General features: G+C 38.6%; 1 protein-coding gene across 2 annotated transcripts in view; it reads right to left on the bottom strand.

The window, feature by feature from the left end:
- Nucleotides 1-331: 331 nt before the first annotated feature.
- Nucleotides 332-18,281, bottom strand: part of HMGA2 (high mobility group AT-hook 2) — a 135,650-nt gene continuing 117,700 nt past the window's right edge. The window contains exons 4-5 of one of the 2 annotated variants that reach the window (XM_012444964.3): nt 15,332-15,364; nt 332-3,368 (exon numbers count right to left, since the gene is read on the bottom strand). In XM_012444964.3, the coding sequence (XP_012300387.1) occupies nt 3,321-3,368; nt 15,332-15,364 (81 nt within the window). In that variant the 3' untranslated portion in view covers nt 332-3,320. Of the gene's footprint in view, nt 3,369-14,200; nt 14,374-15,331; nt 15,365-18,281 lie in introns of those variants that run through there. The other variant, XM_012444962.2, reaches the window with a different exon arrangement.

Below are 18,281 nucleotides of genomic sequence, written 5' to 3'. Positions count from 1 at the left end.
CTTTGTGGCTTTCATTTCATATTCCTTTCATCAAACTTTTGGATGTCTCTCCAATGTTACTTTAAAGACAACTTGTGCATCAGTGACTTTCCTTATAAACTTTGTAGATGCCAGCCTTAAGTAAAAATTCTACAGTTTGGAACTACAGCTTGTTCTTTCTTTATGTTTCTTCTAAGATTGTCTCTGTAGAATTAAATGTCAGAATCTGAAAGGCAAACTCAGGGCAGTTGATTGAAGGAGTATGCTATGTAAAACACACTCTATGTACATGTGTGCAAAGGTGTGTGCAAGGGGTGCAACAAAATGATTTGTGAGTGTCTCGCTCCTCGACCTGTTTTGACCAAACTTTATTACTCATTTAATGGAACTGTAACAAAGAGCAGGAATCAAAACACATGGGGGTCACAGAGGCTGTTATGTTTATTGTGCCGAACAGACAGTGATAATCCACTAGAGAAATATTTTCAACAAGCAAGCGATTCAAAGTACAATCATAGACAGCAATTCTACATGAAGAACAAAGAATAAAGTTAGAAGACACTCAAAGGAACAGGGAGAAAGTCAACTGCAGTTAAACGTCTTGATACTTTTCTCCTGCAAACATACCTAACTTGCAGAAATGGTAGAAAAGTTAAATGTCCAGTCTTACTTAGCTGCGACCAACAACAGCAAAGAACAGTCCTATAAAATTTATCTCCCACAAAAATAAACTATATATATAAAAATTTTACGATGTTCTTACTGTTCCATTGGCCACAAGCTTTTTTTTTTCAGTATGAAAAATGAGGTATACTGGGACTTAAGAGGTAGTAGTGTGTTTTGATTGTACAACGTACAGGAAATAAAAGTGTAACTTCATCAGAGATGGAAATTGCTCAGTGCACCATGTTTGGCCAACATGAGCAACTGCTTCATTTTTATGAGCTGGCCAATGAGGTTTCTAAAAGCCCCATCCAAAGATATGGAATGTGACTTTTATTTTTATGAGCCACAGTTTATTTGCTTATTTAATGCACAGTTAACAGTAATGTTGAGTTTTAATTCTCTCCATAGCTCCTTTGGTGATTCACAACAGTGAGCGATCTGCCAGTCTCAGAGAGGTATGTGGCCTTTGAAACTACCTCCCTGAAACGGCTGGAAGAGAGATGGTTTTGAGTTTCATTTGGCTTCAGTACTAAAAGCCATACTGACAAAAGCTGTCATGAGAAACTACCTCCTGGCCCAGTTGATAATACCATGTTAAAAAGTCAGCACACTCACTAGGAGAGAAAGGCATAAAAACTCTACATAAGAAGCGCTTAAAATAAATCTGGTTGAGACATATTACAAAAATCACATTTGTGTAAAATACATGAAAATATTTGTCAAGCATTTTCTTATATTCAACTAATCTTAAAAACACATATGTTTGATTGCATTATGCAAAAGCAGAGCTTGTTGCATCTCACCTACAAAGCTTCAAGTTTCTTTGAAGGTTGGCTTTTATTTTATTACTTATTTACTTATTTTGCAAAAGTATGTTAAAATGTGTTCCTTTCTATCAAATGTCTTTTATAAAAATAGTTTTGACTAGGGATAGCTGCAGTTTGAACTATTTCAAACATTGAAAAAAAAATGAATGCTGCAAGTAACAAGTTCATTCCTTTTGAAGTCTGGAGGTAGGTCTTTGCAAGTCAATTAGTCCATTTCCTTAAACAATTCATTTGAGGTACAGACTTGGAGGATAGTATTTAAACATTACAGTCAAATCTTATGTGATGTGTAGTGTGTTTGAGGAAAATTATCCTTAAGAACCTAGGAGCGACTTGGTTAAAAAAATATTTAAGTTAATGTAGAAATCTAGCAGAGAAGCTGAAACAAGTATTTGTAAAAATTTTTAATTAAAAAAACATAGAAAAATACATAGTCATGCTGAAACACAGTAAGGAGATTGCTTCTTTAACTGTAATTAAGTGTACAAAAAGAACTGCAGATGATTAGAATCACCTACCCAGTAAGTTTTTTTCTTGCATTGCTTGTGTATAGCAGCATGTAATAAGTACTAGACTGTAAATTCATTGTAACATTCAGAGGTAGTATTGAGTAGTGGGGATATATTGCATCTCTGGCTAAAAGTGCAGTTTGAATGAAGAGATGGTGAACTCAAGCCGAAGACAAGCACCTCGGTCAACCATCTTATGTCAAAACGTATTACTTGAAGTAACACATATGCTTAATTTGAGGTAAGTGGTATTTAGGTCTTTCATGGAAACTGATACACAATGAAAAGAGAGAGAGAGGAAGAGAGAGAGAGAAAGAGAGACTGCCCTTTTTTTTTTTTTTTTTTTTTTGCTTTTTAAATTGTTGTATAACTATAGCAAAAGAATTTAGATTTCGCTCCTCCCACCTCATAGTTCAGGTGAGTTCATCATGCTTATTCTGTTGTACCTTTTCATTAAATTACAAAGAGGATAATTTTACTTGTCTAGATTCCTTAAATGCTCTGAGGCTGACAAGTGTTTATTGCTAAATGGCATTTGGCTCTGTAGGAAGTAGATTTCCTAAAAATGAAGTGTTGTCCTGAAAACGAGTGCTGTGAGTAAATTTACTCCTGCTGATATGTGTGATATCCATAAATAGAAGAGTTGGCAATATTTGTTTGCTTACTTCCCTTTTTGAAAAATGAACATAACCTTTTCTGGTTTGTTAGCTGAATGAAAGGATACATCAGCATTTCGTCTCATTTAGAAATAAAAAGTTAAAAATCATCAAGTAAGTGTCTACAAGATTATACGAAAAAGAGAAAGTAGTATCTAGTCCTTATCTTTGGTGTTCTAAACAGAGGATTCACTACAGGGAGTGGGTTGGGGTGGTGTTTGAGGCGTACACAGTGTTACACACCTCGCTCTTCCTATATGAATGCCCGACATCACAAGTGTGACACGTTTCTTGTTTGCATGCAGTGCAGTGATTGACTAAACCCAATTCAGTTTTTCTCACCCGCCCACTCTTGCTTATCAGATCAACAAACTATTAGTAGGTTAAGAAAAAAGAAAACAGTAATTAAAAGTTGCATTGTTAAGCTGTGTCCCCTGTGTTTACAGCAGTTTTTCACTAAACCTGGGACTGTGAAGGGATTACAAAGAAAGTGATTAATATAGTCCTTTTTAAGGTTATGTGATTTCTCCCCGCCCCACCCCCGCCCTCCCCCCGCCCCACCCCACCCCACCCCAGATGAAAGTGGAAAGACCATGGCAATAGAGAATAAGTGGTCACTGCAGTGTCTTCTCCCTTCAAAAGATCCAACTGCTGCTGAGGTAGAAATCGAACGTTGGCGCCCCCTAGTCCTCTTCGGCAGACTCTTGTGAGGATGTCTCTTCAGTTTCCTCCTGGAACACACAAAGGGCACAGCCATGACGCTCAAACGTTATACTGTGTGGGCTGCTCTTGCAAACAGTGCAGAGGTAACCTGTTTCCACAGCACATTATGCTTGCCTCAGAAGAGGATGAGGATGATGGCGAGCCCTCATTCCCAGGGCTTCTTAAACCGTAATTGAGGAATCAAGGTGTTGTTTTTTCCCAGAGCAGTCATTAGCCACTGTTGACTTAAGGCTTGACATCATGGCGGCTGGTCAGCAAATTCAATTGTTTGCTGTCCAGAGAATGTCAGGGCAATGCACACTTACTCACCAGTTAGGAAAAAAAAACAGGAATGGATAAATTTTTCCCGACAGCATGCCATTCTTCAGATACTGGCATCAGATATTTTTACCAGATACTGGTAATCGTAGTTGATATTTTTAGAGTGCTTACCAGATGCTTAGGCACCTTCTGTTATTATTACTATTTTACAGATGAGAAGAGCAAGGCACAGACAAGTAATATGCCCCAAAATTACAGGGTGTGTGGGACCAGGATGTGGGTCGGGTCAGTATTGGTGCCAGCATCTGCATGTGACCGGTACGCTACTGTGCAGAGGCAGTGTGAGAGCAGGGGCAGAGCGGGCGACAAGGCTTCCCAAATCCATTTCCTCCCCCTTGTATGTATTAAAGCACATTTTGAGACAGTGAGCAAAGTTTAGCGTAACTGCTCAATCTCAATACTAATCCGCATCTACCAAACATTTGATGGTGGGCTAGCCAAGCAGAGAGAATCTAATATATATGTTTTTGCAAGGCCCCCTCTTCATATAAATCTAACTCCTCCCTCCCTTTTCCTTTTTCTGGTTCCTTATGGCTCTGGAATTTGTTGGGGTTTCTGCAAGCTGGCTTGAGCAGCAAAGTTCTCTTCCCTTTTGCTTATTTAACAAATGTGCAGTACCTTTCAGGACATGGGTGGTAAAGCGGAGACAATAAACATTTCCGATAAAAGTGTCGTTAGTGAGAGGATGATTTTTATCAAATGCTGCACATTGTTTCATAAGACGGCATGTGAAAAAGATCTGGGAGAAGAGGTAAACATTTACTCCTGCAGGAGACCGAGCCCCTTTAAGAATGGCCAGCTTAAAACAGCTTATAACAGTCTTCATACTTTAATAGATTTGATTTTCCACATGGCTTCATTTTGTCTGGGTGGCTAACCGACACAATTTATACCTCTCTTCCTTTCCCAGGTCACTACAGTACACCATTCAGTAATACAGCATGCCTTAAAGCTTGTCTGCATTATATGACCAAACCTCCATTCATTAGTGTTTGAAACACTTCAGCTGTGAAGGGGCTCCTAAATGCTACCATGTGTGACGCTTTTGCGTAAAAGCAGCAAACGGGAGAAAAAAACCCACATGAACGGGCACTCACACACTCACATGAATGCACACGCACACACGTACACACAGACTCTATCCTGGGCTTTAATCACAGGCCCCTGCGTACTTCAAACCCTATGCAAAAGGTTTCAAATATTCTATTTCCCCCTGAAGACAGAGAGAGCTGTAAATCCTGGGAATAAACACACATACAAATGAATGGATTACAGCTTGAAAAATATAACCACGGCAGCATCAAGTCATGAGATTTCACACCAGTTTTGTTTAGTCTGCTTTGGGTTTTGTGGGAAAAGTGGAACGTATGAGGCTACCTCCCCTTTAACTCCCAACCCCCAAACTGCGGGCTTCACATATTTAAGCAGCAGGTTTATACCTCTTGACTAGGCAATAGGCCATGACCCTGAGATTCTCTGTGGAGCCCTGGCCACAAAGGAGGATGTAGCATGATCAAAGCCATGGGCAGACGAAAGAGAGACTAGCCAAAGATCAGCTGCCCTGTGACCCTGTCTTTTCACTTAATATTTAAATTCCAGAAAGTCACTAAGCTGTTAGGCAGATACATACTTCGTCCGTCCCCAAATGACTCACTTCTCATTATGACATGAGGTGTGGACTTAGGTGACTACTCTGAAACAGATCACGGCATAAAAGCCAGCAGGTATATTTTATTCCTTCTCATGGTTAACAAATTAATAGAGCTCAGTCAAGCTGGCAAACCTCCTGGATTAAGCTGTAATTATTCCATTTCTGTTTGATTTTTCTATACTAACCGGAAACCAAGGTACTTCCAAATCTGGAAGGAAACAGAATTTTCAGGCCATGAACTTAACAAAGACCTTGTACTAGATGGAATGTGATCATCTTTTCAAAATATTACCAGAAACTGTGCCTGATGTGAGCTCCTGAAACTCCTGTATTCTAACCGCTTAGACACAATTCAGATGAAAAGGTCATATTGTTTCCTTTACTTAACCATCCTTAACAAAATGTGGACAGTTGGTTTATTAATGTATCTTTCTGCCGACCTTGGAATTCTGCTACTAGTAATTATCAATTAGTACTGGGAACATGACTAGGATATCAGAAGGTGCGAATCTCATTCCATTAAGCATTTGGAGGCAGTGTGGCTCTCACATGCTCAAAATGATGGTTTTCTCAAATGTCTAGTTATTGGAGAGCTCACTCTTCTTGGCATAGCACTGTCTAGCCACCCTTCAGAGGAAGGAATGGTTCCCAAAGGGGTGATGTGGTGGGGCGGGTGGCTCTTCCCACCTCTGCAAACCTCAGCTCTCACCTTCCCAGTGACTTGGCCTTTAGCTACATGTTGGATTCTGTACCACAAGTGTGCATTCAGTAAAGAGAAGAAAAACCCTCCCTGTCAGGAATGAGGTTGGAAAACCCATTCTCAGCTGCCCTAAGTGTCATGGTCTGGCCAGACTTAACACAGGGTGCTTCTGTGGTGCAAAGAGGGAACAGAAACAGGTGACGTGGAGAATAAGCAGCTGGCTCTGACATCCCCAAAGAGTCCTGTTTCTGTAACTGAGGAGTTGGTAGGGACCCCAGAGCTTCAATCATCTTTAGTAACTTAAAAGACATGGCCGAGTGTTGTAGACAATACCTTGTACCTTGACATGTTTTTAAAAATGTCTTCATATTTGTCACCTAATGTCCAAAGGACTTTTGAGCTTGTGTAGCTCCCAGCGGGAGCCTTGAAGTATTAAGGAGATGAAAACTGTAGCCAAGAGTTGCACACATCTCATTAGGGTCTAGTGGCGGCGTGGGAAGGCTAAAGAGCAGCTCTTTGGTCAAGAAGTCTTACCTGTTGGAATGGGGCTTCAGAAATGTTCAGATGAAAGGACTTCTCAAAGTGTAAGTGCACAGTAACATTTTTATAAGCACCAGCCACTAAGACCTCTAAACACAGAACTGCTCCCAGCCATCACGCAGCTACTTTACAAAGACAAGTGAGGCTGCACAGTACCAGGCCAAAACGTGTGAGCTTTCCTGGCAGAAAACAGGGAACAGAGGTGGGCAGAGTTGGAAAACTATATTTTTATTATAACTACTGGAAAAGTACACTTACTTTGCCTTAGTTTTTCTTGATAAATGTTAACTTTCATTGTTTTAGCTAAGCTTGGAAAAAATTCCACTAAAACCCGGAAATGTAGTTGCACAAATCACTCTTCTTTTAATTTGGTTCAACATGATGCATGTGGTATATGCCTTTGGGTACACTTTTGCTAATTGATTAAAAAGAAGGAGGAGCCGGGCGCGGTGGCTCACGCCTGTAATCCCAGCACTTTGGGAGGCCGAGGCGGGTGGATCACGAGGTCAAGAGATCGAGACCATCCTGGTCAACATGGTGAAACCCCGTCTCTACTAAAAATACAAAAGATTAGCTGGGCATGGTGGCGCGTGCCTGTAATCCCAGCTACTCAGGAGGCTGAGGCAGGAGAATTGCCTGAACCCAGGAGGCGGAGGTTGTGGTGAGCTGAGATCGCGCCATTGCACTCCAGCCTGGGTAACAAGAGCGAAACTCTGTCTCAAAAAAAAAAAAAAAAAAAAAGAAGGAGGAAGATGCCTCAATATCCAAACTTAACTCCTAATGCTGATGAAATTTTAAAATGTCTTGAGTTTAATCAGTCTTACCATACAGGCATTGGTAAGGGTGTGTGCTGGAAGGAAGTTCGACATTTAATGCTAAGAGCTGAAGCTCTGGGTTTAATTTTCAGATGCAGACTAAACAGCAGGTCTGCAGTAGAAGAGAGCAGTGGATTGTAAATGGAACCAGGAAATACAAACTCCAGGGTGGTATCACCAGGATGCCCTCCTTTGTGTGTGGTAAAGGGTGCAAAAATCACAGAAGTATATGTTGGCTTTAATAAATCCTTATCTTTCTTTTCTTAACTGCAAATAATTCTCTAACTCTTCTATTACATGATGTTGCAGGCCAGAAATACATTTGTAATTTAAGCTATCTTGCCAATAAACCTACAAATACCTGGTAATCTAGAAAGGGTAGTTATGGCTAAATGCCATTCTTTTTTGTCATCTGTGTATGTTCAACTCAGGAACTCAGAATGACACATTCAGGAGTTTTTCACGTTCATGAATAGCTTAAGTCAGTCCTGTCACAACAGAAATAAAGGGTTCTCCTCAGCAGCAATGACCAGGAACCAATTTTTCAAGTTCTGTCTGTAGCTAAGTGACCGGCAAGACCACAAAGCTAAATTTTTCTATTTCTCTACCAGATATTTTAATTTGAAATTTATCGGGGCTGCTTAACTTAATGGAAAGTGATTATTTCCTACAACTAGGGCAGCAGATTTTTTAAAAAACATGTTAGATGGAACATATATAAACCATACAATCTGGCAAGAGCAAGGGAATCTTTTGGAAATGCTAGGCGGGAAATATGTTTCTCAAAAGGAAACAAGAAGTTGAGATATTGATAGCACTTGTACCTGATCTTGCCTTTATTTTTGTATTATGTATATAAAAACATAGAAGTGTTAGGACCACTTTGCATGCGTTAGCATCAACTTAATAAAGTTGGTTTGAAGGTCTTGCTGGGGCATGTTTAATGTAAAGAAGGTTGCTCTTGGACCTCACTAATCATAGGTGCCAACCGTGGCACTAGCAGGTCTCAGTCCCACTATGTCAGACCAGTAACAATTATACATGTCTATCTGCACTGCAGGGTTGTGTGGGAAATGTGACAACCATTTGGAAAAACCCTGAAAAAGAGTAGAAATTCTGTATGACTATAGTGTGCAACTATTAATGTCAGTTACTCATTCTGTGATTATTCCTTTACCTGTGATTCAAGTTCTTAAGAAAGAAAAAAACTATTATTAAATAATGTCTCTAGAGGAAAGTAAAATAAAATGTCTTAGATTCCTAAAAAGGAGTTCTGCTTGTCTTATCTGTAGCCTCAACAGAGTTCCATTACTGAAAATATTGCAACAGATGTAACTCTGGTCTCTGGGATACAATGAATTTCTCCTTCCTGGGATAAAGGGCTATTTTTAAAAAATCTTCAGATGGTAGTGACATTTTTCAAATAGGGAAATCATTTTAGGTATAAACTAATTGCAAGTTTTCAGGAGTCATGATTTCTGAGGATTACCGGTTTGATCAGTTTTCCGTGCCAGGTTCAATTCTTATCGCAGGAGCACTGCATTTAAAAAATAGGTAAAGACATAGTAAAAGGATTTTTGCATAAAAAAAGTATTTAAAAGTAGGGATTTTTTTAAAAAAATATACAAATGGGATCACACTCTGTTACTCAGGCTGGTTTCAAACTCTTGGGCTCAAGGGATACTTCTTCCTTGACCTCCGAAAGTGCTGTGATCACAGGCATAACCCACTGTGCCCAGCCCAGAAGAAGAAAACTTATTTCAATGTCTCCACAACTGTTGAGGAATGCTCTTATTTTTATGCAAAGTAGCTTTAAAAATTATGATTAGGTTAAGGAGTGTTTAAGGGTTATATTCCAGATGTACTTATTAATGGCATAGACTAGGAAACACCTTTTCCCTTTGTTTTGTAGATGTGTAAAATTCTGCAAAGATGTTGTATTTATTGCCAGGGAACAGAATATTTGTGGATTTTAATCATTATTGCATCAAACGTTTTTTATTATCCTGAGTTACGACTTGAGTTAACAAATAATTTCTCAGTAGAGAATGTTTGAGTGTCCAGCAAACATTTCCTGAATGTAAGTGTCTGAGACAATGCAACATATTTCTATTCAACAATTCAGGATTTTCTTAGAAAGACCAGGTTTTAAAGCCAATTGCTATTTGTTCCATATTAATTTGGGTCAGCAAGTTTAGAGAGTAAGAAGGTTATATATTGAGTAAATATTGATTTTTATCCAGTTCACATCAAAATGTAGAGGAAAATTCTGCAATATGAGAGGGAAATGCAGGCGGCCACTGCCATTTTGTTTTTAGCCTAATCCACAGACTTCCCCACACAGAAACAGTCATACTTAAAAAAAAAAAACCTCCCATAGTAAATTTGTCAAGTCCAGAAACACTAAATTTTGCCTTTTGGAGTTTTATAAGTTGCCCCAAATTGAATGATGTTCTTTCACTTCTGTTAGAAGCTGTCATCTCTATAAAACATTTCCTGCCAAGAACCGCTGACTTCACACTGCCAATATTCCTGTATTACAACTGTTAGCTAAGTTAATTACTTCATCTGTTTATAGTTAATAATCATTTTGATACGCTTCCTCTGCCCTCCAATTTCCCTGTGCTGTTCTGTCCTTGAGCTACTTTATTAAGGGTTAAACCTTGGTTTCCATGTTGCTCTCTCCTTTTCCCTTGACCTTTGTCATGACAGAGGTCAGAGGTTAAGTCAAAAAGTATTTCCTATACGACAGAACAGTGCAACTCAGGGCAGCCTTTGATATGATTCTTCATGTTTTGCCAGTTGGTACTAAACATTTACTGGCCCACAAGATGTTTTACCAGCTTGAAAGAGCATAAGTAAGAAAATAAATACATCAGTAATCTTTACAACTTAGGTGGTATAAATCATTATGTTCCTTGAGTGAGTAGAAGAGTGAGTATTTGTAAGTCTGATTTATTATGGACTATTTACTGCACTGGCCAAGGTACCATGTAAAAGATGAATGTTAGAGTGAGAATGCTCTCCCCTTTCCTCCTTCTCTCTTTGTATGTCTAGACTAAAAGCCCCCAGTAAAAATGCCTTCTTTGAGAACGAGATGCTGACTGCAATTCATCAACTTGCTTGTCCCAAAATGAAATCTCTCATTTTGCTCCAAACAATGTTTAGGTTTTCTGAAATATAAACATCCTTAAAACCTGCCCTTGAAGTCTCTGTAAAAACATTCAACATTTTATTTTAAGGGGGAAAAAATCCCGTGATAATCAAGGCTTACTGAGATTTCTTTGCCCTGGTACACAGCACCCACAGAAGATGTTACTCGCAAGTATAAGCTCTTTTTTGAAACAGAAAGCTTTGTTTCCAGTCTTTTAGAAACTGAAAACTTTTCAATCCTCTCATTGGGAAATTGAAAAGAGCAGGTTTATACCTGTCCTAATTGCCAGAGGCATTGCTTGCCAGGGCTATACAACAATGAGGAAAGTAGAATGAAAGGGTGGAGTACTGTTAGGATTTTAGAAACCTGTTTTCCCTCTGGGTAGGGAAGAAAAGTGAGAGAAAAATTTCTGAATTACATTTAGGGAGTCCCTTTAGGGAATCCCCTGAGGCTTTAGTCTCAGGTTAAAACCTTCAAAGGGAAATAGCAATGTCAAATACCAGATAAACTAGTGAGATTTTTTAGACATCTCAGATGGAGACTTATTTTTATCATAGTAAAAACTTGAGAAACAAAGCACCCTCTAATAATCTGATACTTTTATGGTGTTTCTTTTATTGCCGGGCATAGTGACTGATGCCTGTAATCCCAGCACTTTGGGAGGCTGAGGCCCAGTGAGCTGATCACCTGAGGTCGGGAGTTCGAGACCAGCCTGACCAACATGGAGAAGCCCCCGTCTCTAATAAAAATACAAAATTAGCTGGGTGTGGTGGTGCACGCCTGTAATCCCAGCTACTCAGGAGGCTGAGGCAGGAGAATCACTTGAACCCGGAAGGTGGAGGTTGTGGTGAGTCAAGATCACGCCATTGCACTCCAGCCTGGGCAACAAAAAAAAAAAAAAAAGAAAGAAAGAAAGAAAAAGAAAAACCAACCACTATTTCCTCTTAGAGCTAAAAATGTAATTCATATGACTGAGAATTCAACTGCTCAAATTGCTAAAACACGAGCTCATTTCTATCTCTTTATTTTTTTTGAGATAGAGTCTCGCTGCCACCCAGGCTGGAGTGCAGGGGCATGATCTCCGCTCACTGCAACCGGGTTCAAGCAATGCTCCTTCCTCAGCCTCCCGCCGCCACGCCTGGCTAATTTTTGTGTATTTAGTAGAGATGGGGTTTCACTGTATTGGCCAAGCTGGTCTCAAATTCCTGACCTCACGGAGTGTTGGGATTGCAAGAGCCACTGGACCTAACCTCATTTCTATTCATTTTAATTAGCTAATTTCCATTTATTATTTATCACTTGAAGTGGAAATACAGTAGAATTATTTTGTAAGCTGTTTTCATTGGTTTTGGAATTTTAGAAAAAAGTGTGAATATTGCAGATTTTCCCCTTTAGATTTTTAAGAGGCTATTAACTCTCCCATTAGGATTATGGGACACACTTGAAGTTTGCAGTTGATGGCACCTGGTGGATTTCCCAAACACAAACCCCCACAACAGGGTGTCCCTTTACTTTTTATTTCTCTCTAGATGCATGTACTTGTATACACAAACACAAGTGCATATGTAGGTGCTGAGATTTATCATAACTCTGAATTTGTCTCCTCAGAATTAACTCTGTTGCTTTGTACCCCAGGTTCAGGAAGGACCATTCTTGAAGTTTTGAGGAGGCTTCAGCATTGGGCAATATGAGGATACTTTACCACAGGGCTTTTCTGATTCTCTAAACGTGTGACATAAATACAATGAAGATGATTCTGAGTGCTTTGGCCCTCATTAGGGCTAAAGGACGGAGCAATTACTAGAACACTTCTTGCTAAAGAAAATCCTAAATCCTAAAAAAATCGTGCTTTAAAAAACATTCAATGAAAACACTTGAGGTCAAAGAGGAAGTACTTTGGAATAAATTAGGATTCTAGAATTTTTGAGACTGTAAATCTCTGGAAATGAAAAACTTTTAACAGTCAAAAATAAGTTAGAATGTAATAATGCTACCTGGAATTTATATAATTATGAATCTCTTGCAATCTTCTTGGGAGTAAGGAGAGAGGCATTATTATTATCCCATTTCATAAATGGATAAATGGAGCAAATAGAAATTAATTAGCCCAGTGATGGGGCCAGAAAGAAAAACCTATGTCTCTTGACACACAGCTGAGCCCTTATTCTTAGATGTAAAATATTTAGTTGTGCTAAAATTTTTACCACCTCCAAAGTGATTCTGAATGTAATCTCTCAAAGTGCTGTTGAAGGAAGGATATGAGGCTGAGTTAATCCAGATTGCCACATGGGAAAGCCATCTGGGAGGGTATTTTGAAAGAAACAGATGGAAAAGGAAGAGATTCTTTTGAATGTAGTGTAAAATTTACATTATCCTCCAAGAACTTTCACATAGTCCTCATGTTTATATAATTCATCACTGTGTCATTAGACAATGTAAATTAGGTAGCCCAATGAGCTCATGTTCTTTTTTATAATTCTGAGTCTGAACTCTTCTATAAAGGGCAAATCTGGAACAGGGTCTGTAAGATAGCCAGGTTGATCCTTGAAAATCAACTCAATCCACTTGCAGCTTTTTTGAGATTCTGGATTCTTATGGGAAAAAAACTGTGATTTCACTTATATTATTTCTTGGTGTATTAATGTCCAACTTGCAATCAGTTCTAGCCACATTAATAATCTCCACCTATGATGTATTTGTTCTTGCCTCTCTACGTTTGTATATGCCATTCATCTCATCTGCAATTTCTTTCCCTTAATTTATGTTTTGGTTTCCCTTCTGCAAGTCAACAACAAAAAAATCAAACAAGAAAATTCCACTCTGGGGTGTCATCCCCTTGACAACTTGAGGCATTTCACTCATTCATCTGTATCCCCCGCCCCCTGTGTCCCATGCACATTCACATTCTGTGGTCATTTGCTCAACAAATGCTCAAACATCTTCTCATGTGTTTTCACTGAGTGTCTTCATCTCTGGTTGCACATTAAACTCACTTAGGGAGTTCATAAAAAATACTGATGGATCTCCAGACCAAATAAACAGAATCACTGAAGGGTGAGGCCAAGCTGAGGAAGTAAATGTTTAACAACTTGCTCTTCAGGAAAAAAAAAAAGTCCTGATTTGTAGTATTTGTTACTTTCCATGGTGTAACTACTCCCACCATAGTGGATTTCAAGCTACCTGCTTGACATTACTGAACACGGAATTCAGAAGAGATGTTCACTATTTGCTCTCGAGGGCTGGTTCCAGCATGCCACTGGATACACACAGGCATATACATATAAATACATTTCTCAGATGTGGTGACTGTTTTTCTTTGTTTGACTCATCTTCCCTATGACACTAAGAACAGGGATTGAATCAATATTAACAAACCACATAAGATTATTAATCTATAGTTCACAGCCTGTGATGCAAATATGAACTCTGCCTCATCCTTTGACTCAAATGCACAGAATTATCAATTTACTTTATCTTGATTTTTGTACAGATAAAGGATGAGAGGCTAAATATATTTGGGTTCTCCTACTTAAAATATCAAGTTTTTATATATATATATTTTAAATACTGCTTACAGACACAAACACCAGGTCTTTTAGCACCCCTCTCCCACTCTGAGCTTTTAGGTATGGGAGCAGCAATGAAAATAATTTTTTTTGTGGTAACTCTGTTTTTATTCCACTTAAAGCTCATGTGTAATTGTTTGAAGACACTTCCCCTGGATCTTTTCATGTGTTTAGAAGTTTCAATTCTCTTCTTAAGTGACATTTTTAGAGAATAATAGACATACAAGATTGCCCAGGTGGTCTTTCCCAGGCAAGGCAACATTGACCTAAGAAAACAGGATGCAAGGTAGATTTTTAATGACTTCTAGGGAAAAAGAGTCCATGGATACTTAAAATTACATAAAAGAATTCTACTTAAAGAATTTGGTAGCTCATGACACAGCTCAATAACTTATTTTAGCGGGTTCAGCATGATAGCACCTAGATCTCCAATGACTATTTACATCCAGAAGGGAGGAGGAGAGCAGGACATTCTTATACTTTAATAATGGCTCACATTCTTAGCAATCATGATTAATTTATACTTCAGTTTTGTTTTCTTCAAGATATGCTTCCTCAATAAAGATTTTTTTTTTTTTTTTTTTACTGTTTGTATGTATAGATTATAGTGAGGACAAGATGCTCCAGGAATATTGGGCAAGAGACGAAGAGCTGTTTTCCAATTTTGATGTTGCCAAAAACTTCAGAGACTGTGATTCAGTTATTTAAATAAGATCTAAGAATTCAATCTGAAAATTAATATAACTTAATTTCCAAGTATTCCAGCATTCTTCGGAGTGTTTTGGGATCATCAAATATTATGAAATGGTTCAATGAAGAAATGTTTCCAGTCATGAATCATTAAATATGAGTCTGGTGTCAAGTCAAAGGAATAAAGACAGTCAGTTGGGAAGGACAAAATTTGATGTTTAAGGATTGGTAAAACATAGGATAAGATAAAATGTTTGCTTTGCATATGAGGCACCAAAATAAAATAGTTTTATTTTTTAAAGTATTTATATTTGCTTTGTACACTTAAGACCTTAAGTTTTGAGGGATTTTAGTGGTATAATTGCAGACTATATATTCCTGACTTTGAAGGCTAAAACACATTTTCAAGAATAATGCAAGATGATAATCAAAATGAAGGAAATACTAATTAAAGGTTTAGTTTGGGGATATTTTTCAGTACATATTTCACTTTTTATATTAATTGGGAGAAAAAAATAAATGTCTATTTCTTACCTGAGCAGGCTTCTTCTGAACAACTTGTTGTGGCTAAGGAGGAAAAGAAAAAGATATATTTTAAAAGAAAATATACATTATAGAAAAAATTAGTTATACATATTTTAAATATAGATACTTGTCTGCAGAGAAAAGAGGAAAGCGTAAAGTTCAGCTGGTTTATCTGAAGTTAAAAGTGTTTATACATGGCCAGTCATGGTGGCTCACACTTACAATCCCAGCATTTTGGGAGGCAGAGGTGGTTGGATGGCTTGAGCCCAGGTGCTCTAGATCAGGCTGGCAACATGGTGAAACCCTGTCTCTACAAACAGTACAAAAATTAATTAACTGGGTGTGGTTGCGTGCAACTGAGTCCCAGCTACTCAGGAGGCCGAAATGGAAGGATCACCTGAGCCAAGAAAGGTCAAACCTGCAGTAAGCCGTGATCATGCCACTGCACTCCAGTCTGGGTGACAGAGCAACACTCTGTCTCAAAAAAAAGGAAAACTGTTTATTCATCATCTCTCTATATTAAGGAAATACAGCATAGGTTGTCTCAATGAAAATAATTCCCAATGAAAGTCTGGCAGTACATGCCAACTATCTTGAAAGAAACTTAACTGTTTGATTAACTTTGTTTTTAGCCTATACATCACAAAACTGAGGTGTGAAGGTACCTGATTTGTTAATATTTTATTTTCTAAAAACACCTCCATTGAGACATAATTTACATACCACACAATTCACTCGTTTAAAGTATATTTTAGTATATTCAGAGGGTTGTGCAACCATCACCACAATCTAATTTAGAACATATTCATCTCCTCTAAAAGAAATCTTGCCCATTAGTGGTTACTCCCTACTACCCTCCACATCCCTAGCCACCTCCCACACCTAAATGACCATGAATTGACTTTCTGTCTCTACAAATTTACCTATCTTGACTTTCATGTAAGTGGAACATACAATATATAGAGAGAGTCTTTTGTGTGTGGCTTCTTTCACTGGCCTAGGATTTTCTAGGGTCATCCACGTGGTAGCATCAGTAGTTCATTCCTTTTTATGCTAAATAATATTCCATTGTATGGATATACCACATTTTACCTATCCATTCATTAGTTGGTGGACATCTGGGCAGTTTCCACCTTTTGGCTATTATGAATAATGCTACTATGAACATTCATATACAGGTTTTAGTGCAGACATGTTTCATTCTTGGGTATATACCTAGGAGTGGAATCACTGGGTCATATTGTAATTCTTTGTTTCACTCTTTGAGGAGCTGCCAGACAGCTTTCCAAAGCAGCTGCACCATTTTACAGTCCCACCAGCAACGAATCTGGAGTTCCAATTGCTCCGTAGAGATGCCAATGCTTGTTATTGTCTTTTTGATTATAGACATCCAACTGAGTGTGAAGTTAAACATCACTGCTGTTTCGATTTAAATTTCTCTCACAACTAATGATGTTGAGCATCTTTTCATGGGCTTATTGGCCATTTATATGTCTCCTGGGGTTACTTAAATCCCTTGCCCATTTAAAAAAATTTGCTATCTCTTCATGACAAAGTTGTAGGAGTTCTTTTAATGTTTTGCATTCAAGTCCCTTATGATTTGCAAATATTTTCTCCTATTCTGTGAGTTTGTTCAGTTTCTTGATGATATCACAGGGAGACTCTTGTGTTATATCTATAACTATTGTACATGTAGAGCGAAACTCTCCTCTTTTGAGTGAAACATCTGAGAGAATGTTTTTCTGCCTGCTTAAATTAACTTTCCAATAGAGTACTAGAAAATACTTGTTACTACTTTGGCATTATAAAAGGTGGATTTGAAGCCTGGGCTTTTCGATGGATTATTTACTTCCAGTCCTCACTCTCATGTCAAAGTCTGCATTATTCTACCTACACATCACTGAGATTTGTGAGTACAACTGAGCTACTCTGATGTGGATAGTGACTTTCTTGCACCAATGAAAAATAAAATTGCTACAGTTCTCCCAGATAACAGCAGTTAGGATACATTCACTAGATCAATGAAACCCCTCTTCATTCATTCTGAGAGCCCCTTCCTCTCAGAGGTACAGTAGTTTATTGTTGGTACATTAAAAGTTCCATATAAAAATCATCAGAGCTTCTTTTTTAGATGGGCAAGATAAAAAGAAAATAAATGGCAAGGTACTTCGGCTCAAAGGAAAAGACATTTTTCCCTTTGACTTTAAATCACAGTAGAGAAGACGTCATCATAAAAGCCCAAGTTTTGAGATGATGTTTTCCCCAGGGGGAATCGAGCCAAGAATGATGAAGACTTCTTGCCTCTTAGGACACAAAAGCATGGGCTAAGAGAGGATTGATTTCCAAAGGGTCATTTGTAAGAAGAGAGCACTCTTCTTCCTCCCCTTTTTTTCCTGCTGATTACACCTGTACACATGTTTACTCCCAAACCGTTTCAAATCCACACACATTCTTGCAGGCTGACTGGTTCCTACTGCTCAGAAATCCCCCTCCTTTTTTGGCCGAGGCTCCCGCATTCATGTGACTCCTGCACACTGCGGCTCAATGAAATCTTCTGAAAGGGCTGCCAGCTCACCCAATTTTCCATGAATTAGGTCCTGACACTTCAATGAGGGGAAAGACAATGTCTGAATCTCTGCCAGCCCTGGCTCCCGGCCTAGTCCGTGTCACGGAACTTCTACCAGCTACCCTCAGACACAGCACTTCATACTTCTCAGACCACCAAACAAACAGACCCTTGAATACTTTCAATGTTGGTTGGGGTTATGGCTGCCAGGATGTTTTCCAAGCCTCTGGCACCCAATGGCTCCAGACTGTGCCGAGAAAGTTTTTGTTGTTGTTATTTTGTTTTGTTTTTATTTTTATGAATGGCTTTGGTAGAAAACGCAGACTGAAGCATAATACTACCACCATTCATAAAACGGGAAAGGAAACAAACTGCTGTCTGGAAAGCTTTTTG

The sequence above is a fragment of the Aotus nancymaae genome, unplaced genomic scaffold (assembly GCF_030222135.1).
Source record: "Aotus nancymaae isolate 86718 unplaced genomic scaffold, 86718_ANA_hifiasm-v0.15.2.pri h1tg000016l, whole genome shotgun sequence".
NCBI classification, from domain to species: Eukaryota; Metazoa; Chordata; class Mammalia; order Primates; family Aotidae; genus Aotus; species Aotus nancymaae.
The sequence above is the reverse complement of the archived record's forward strand: the minus strand, read 5'-3'. Positions and strand labels throughout refer to the sequence as shown.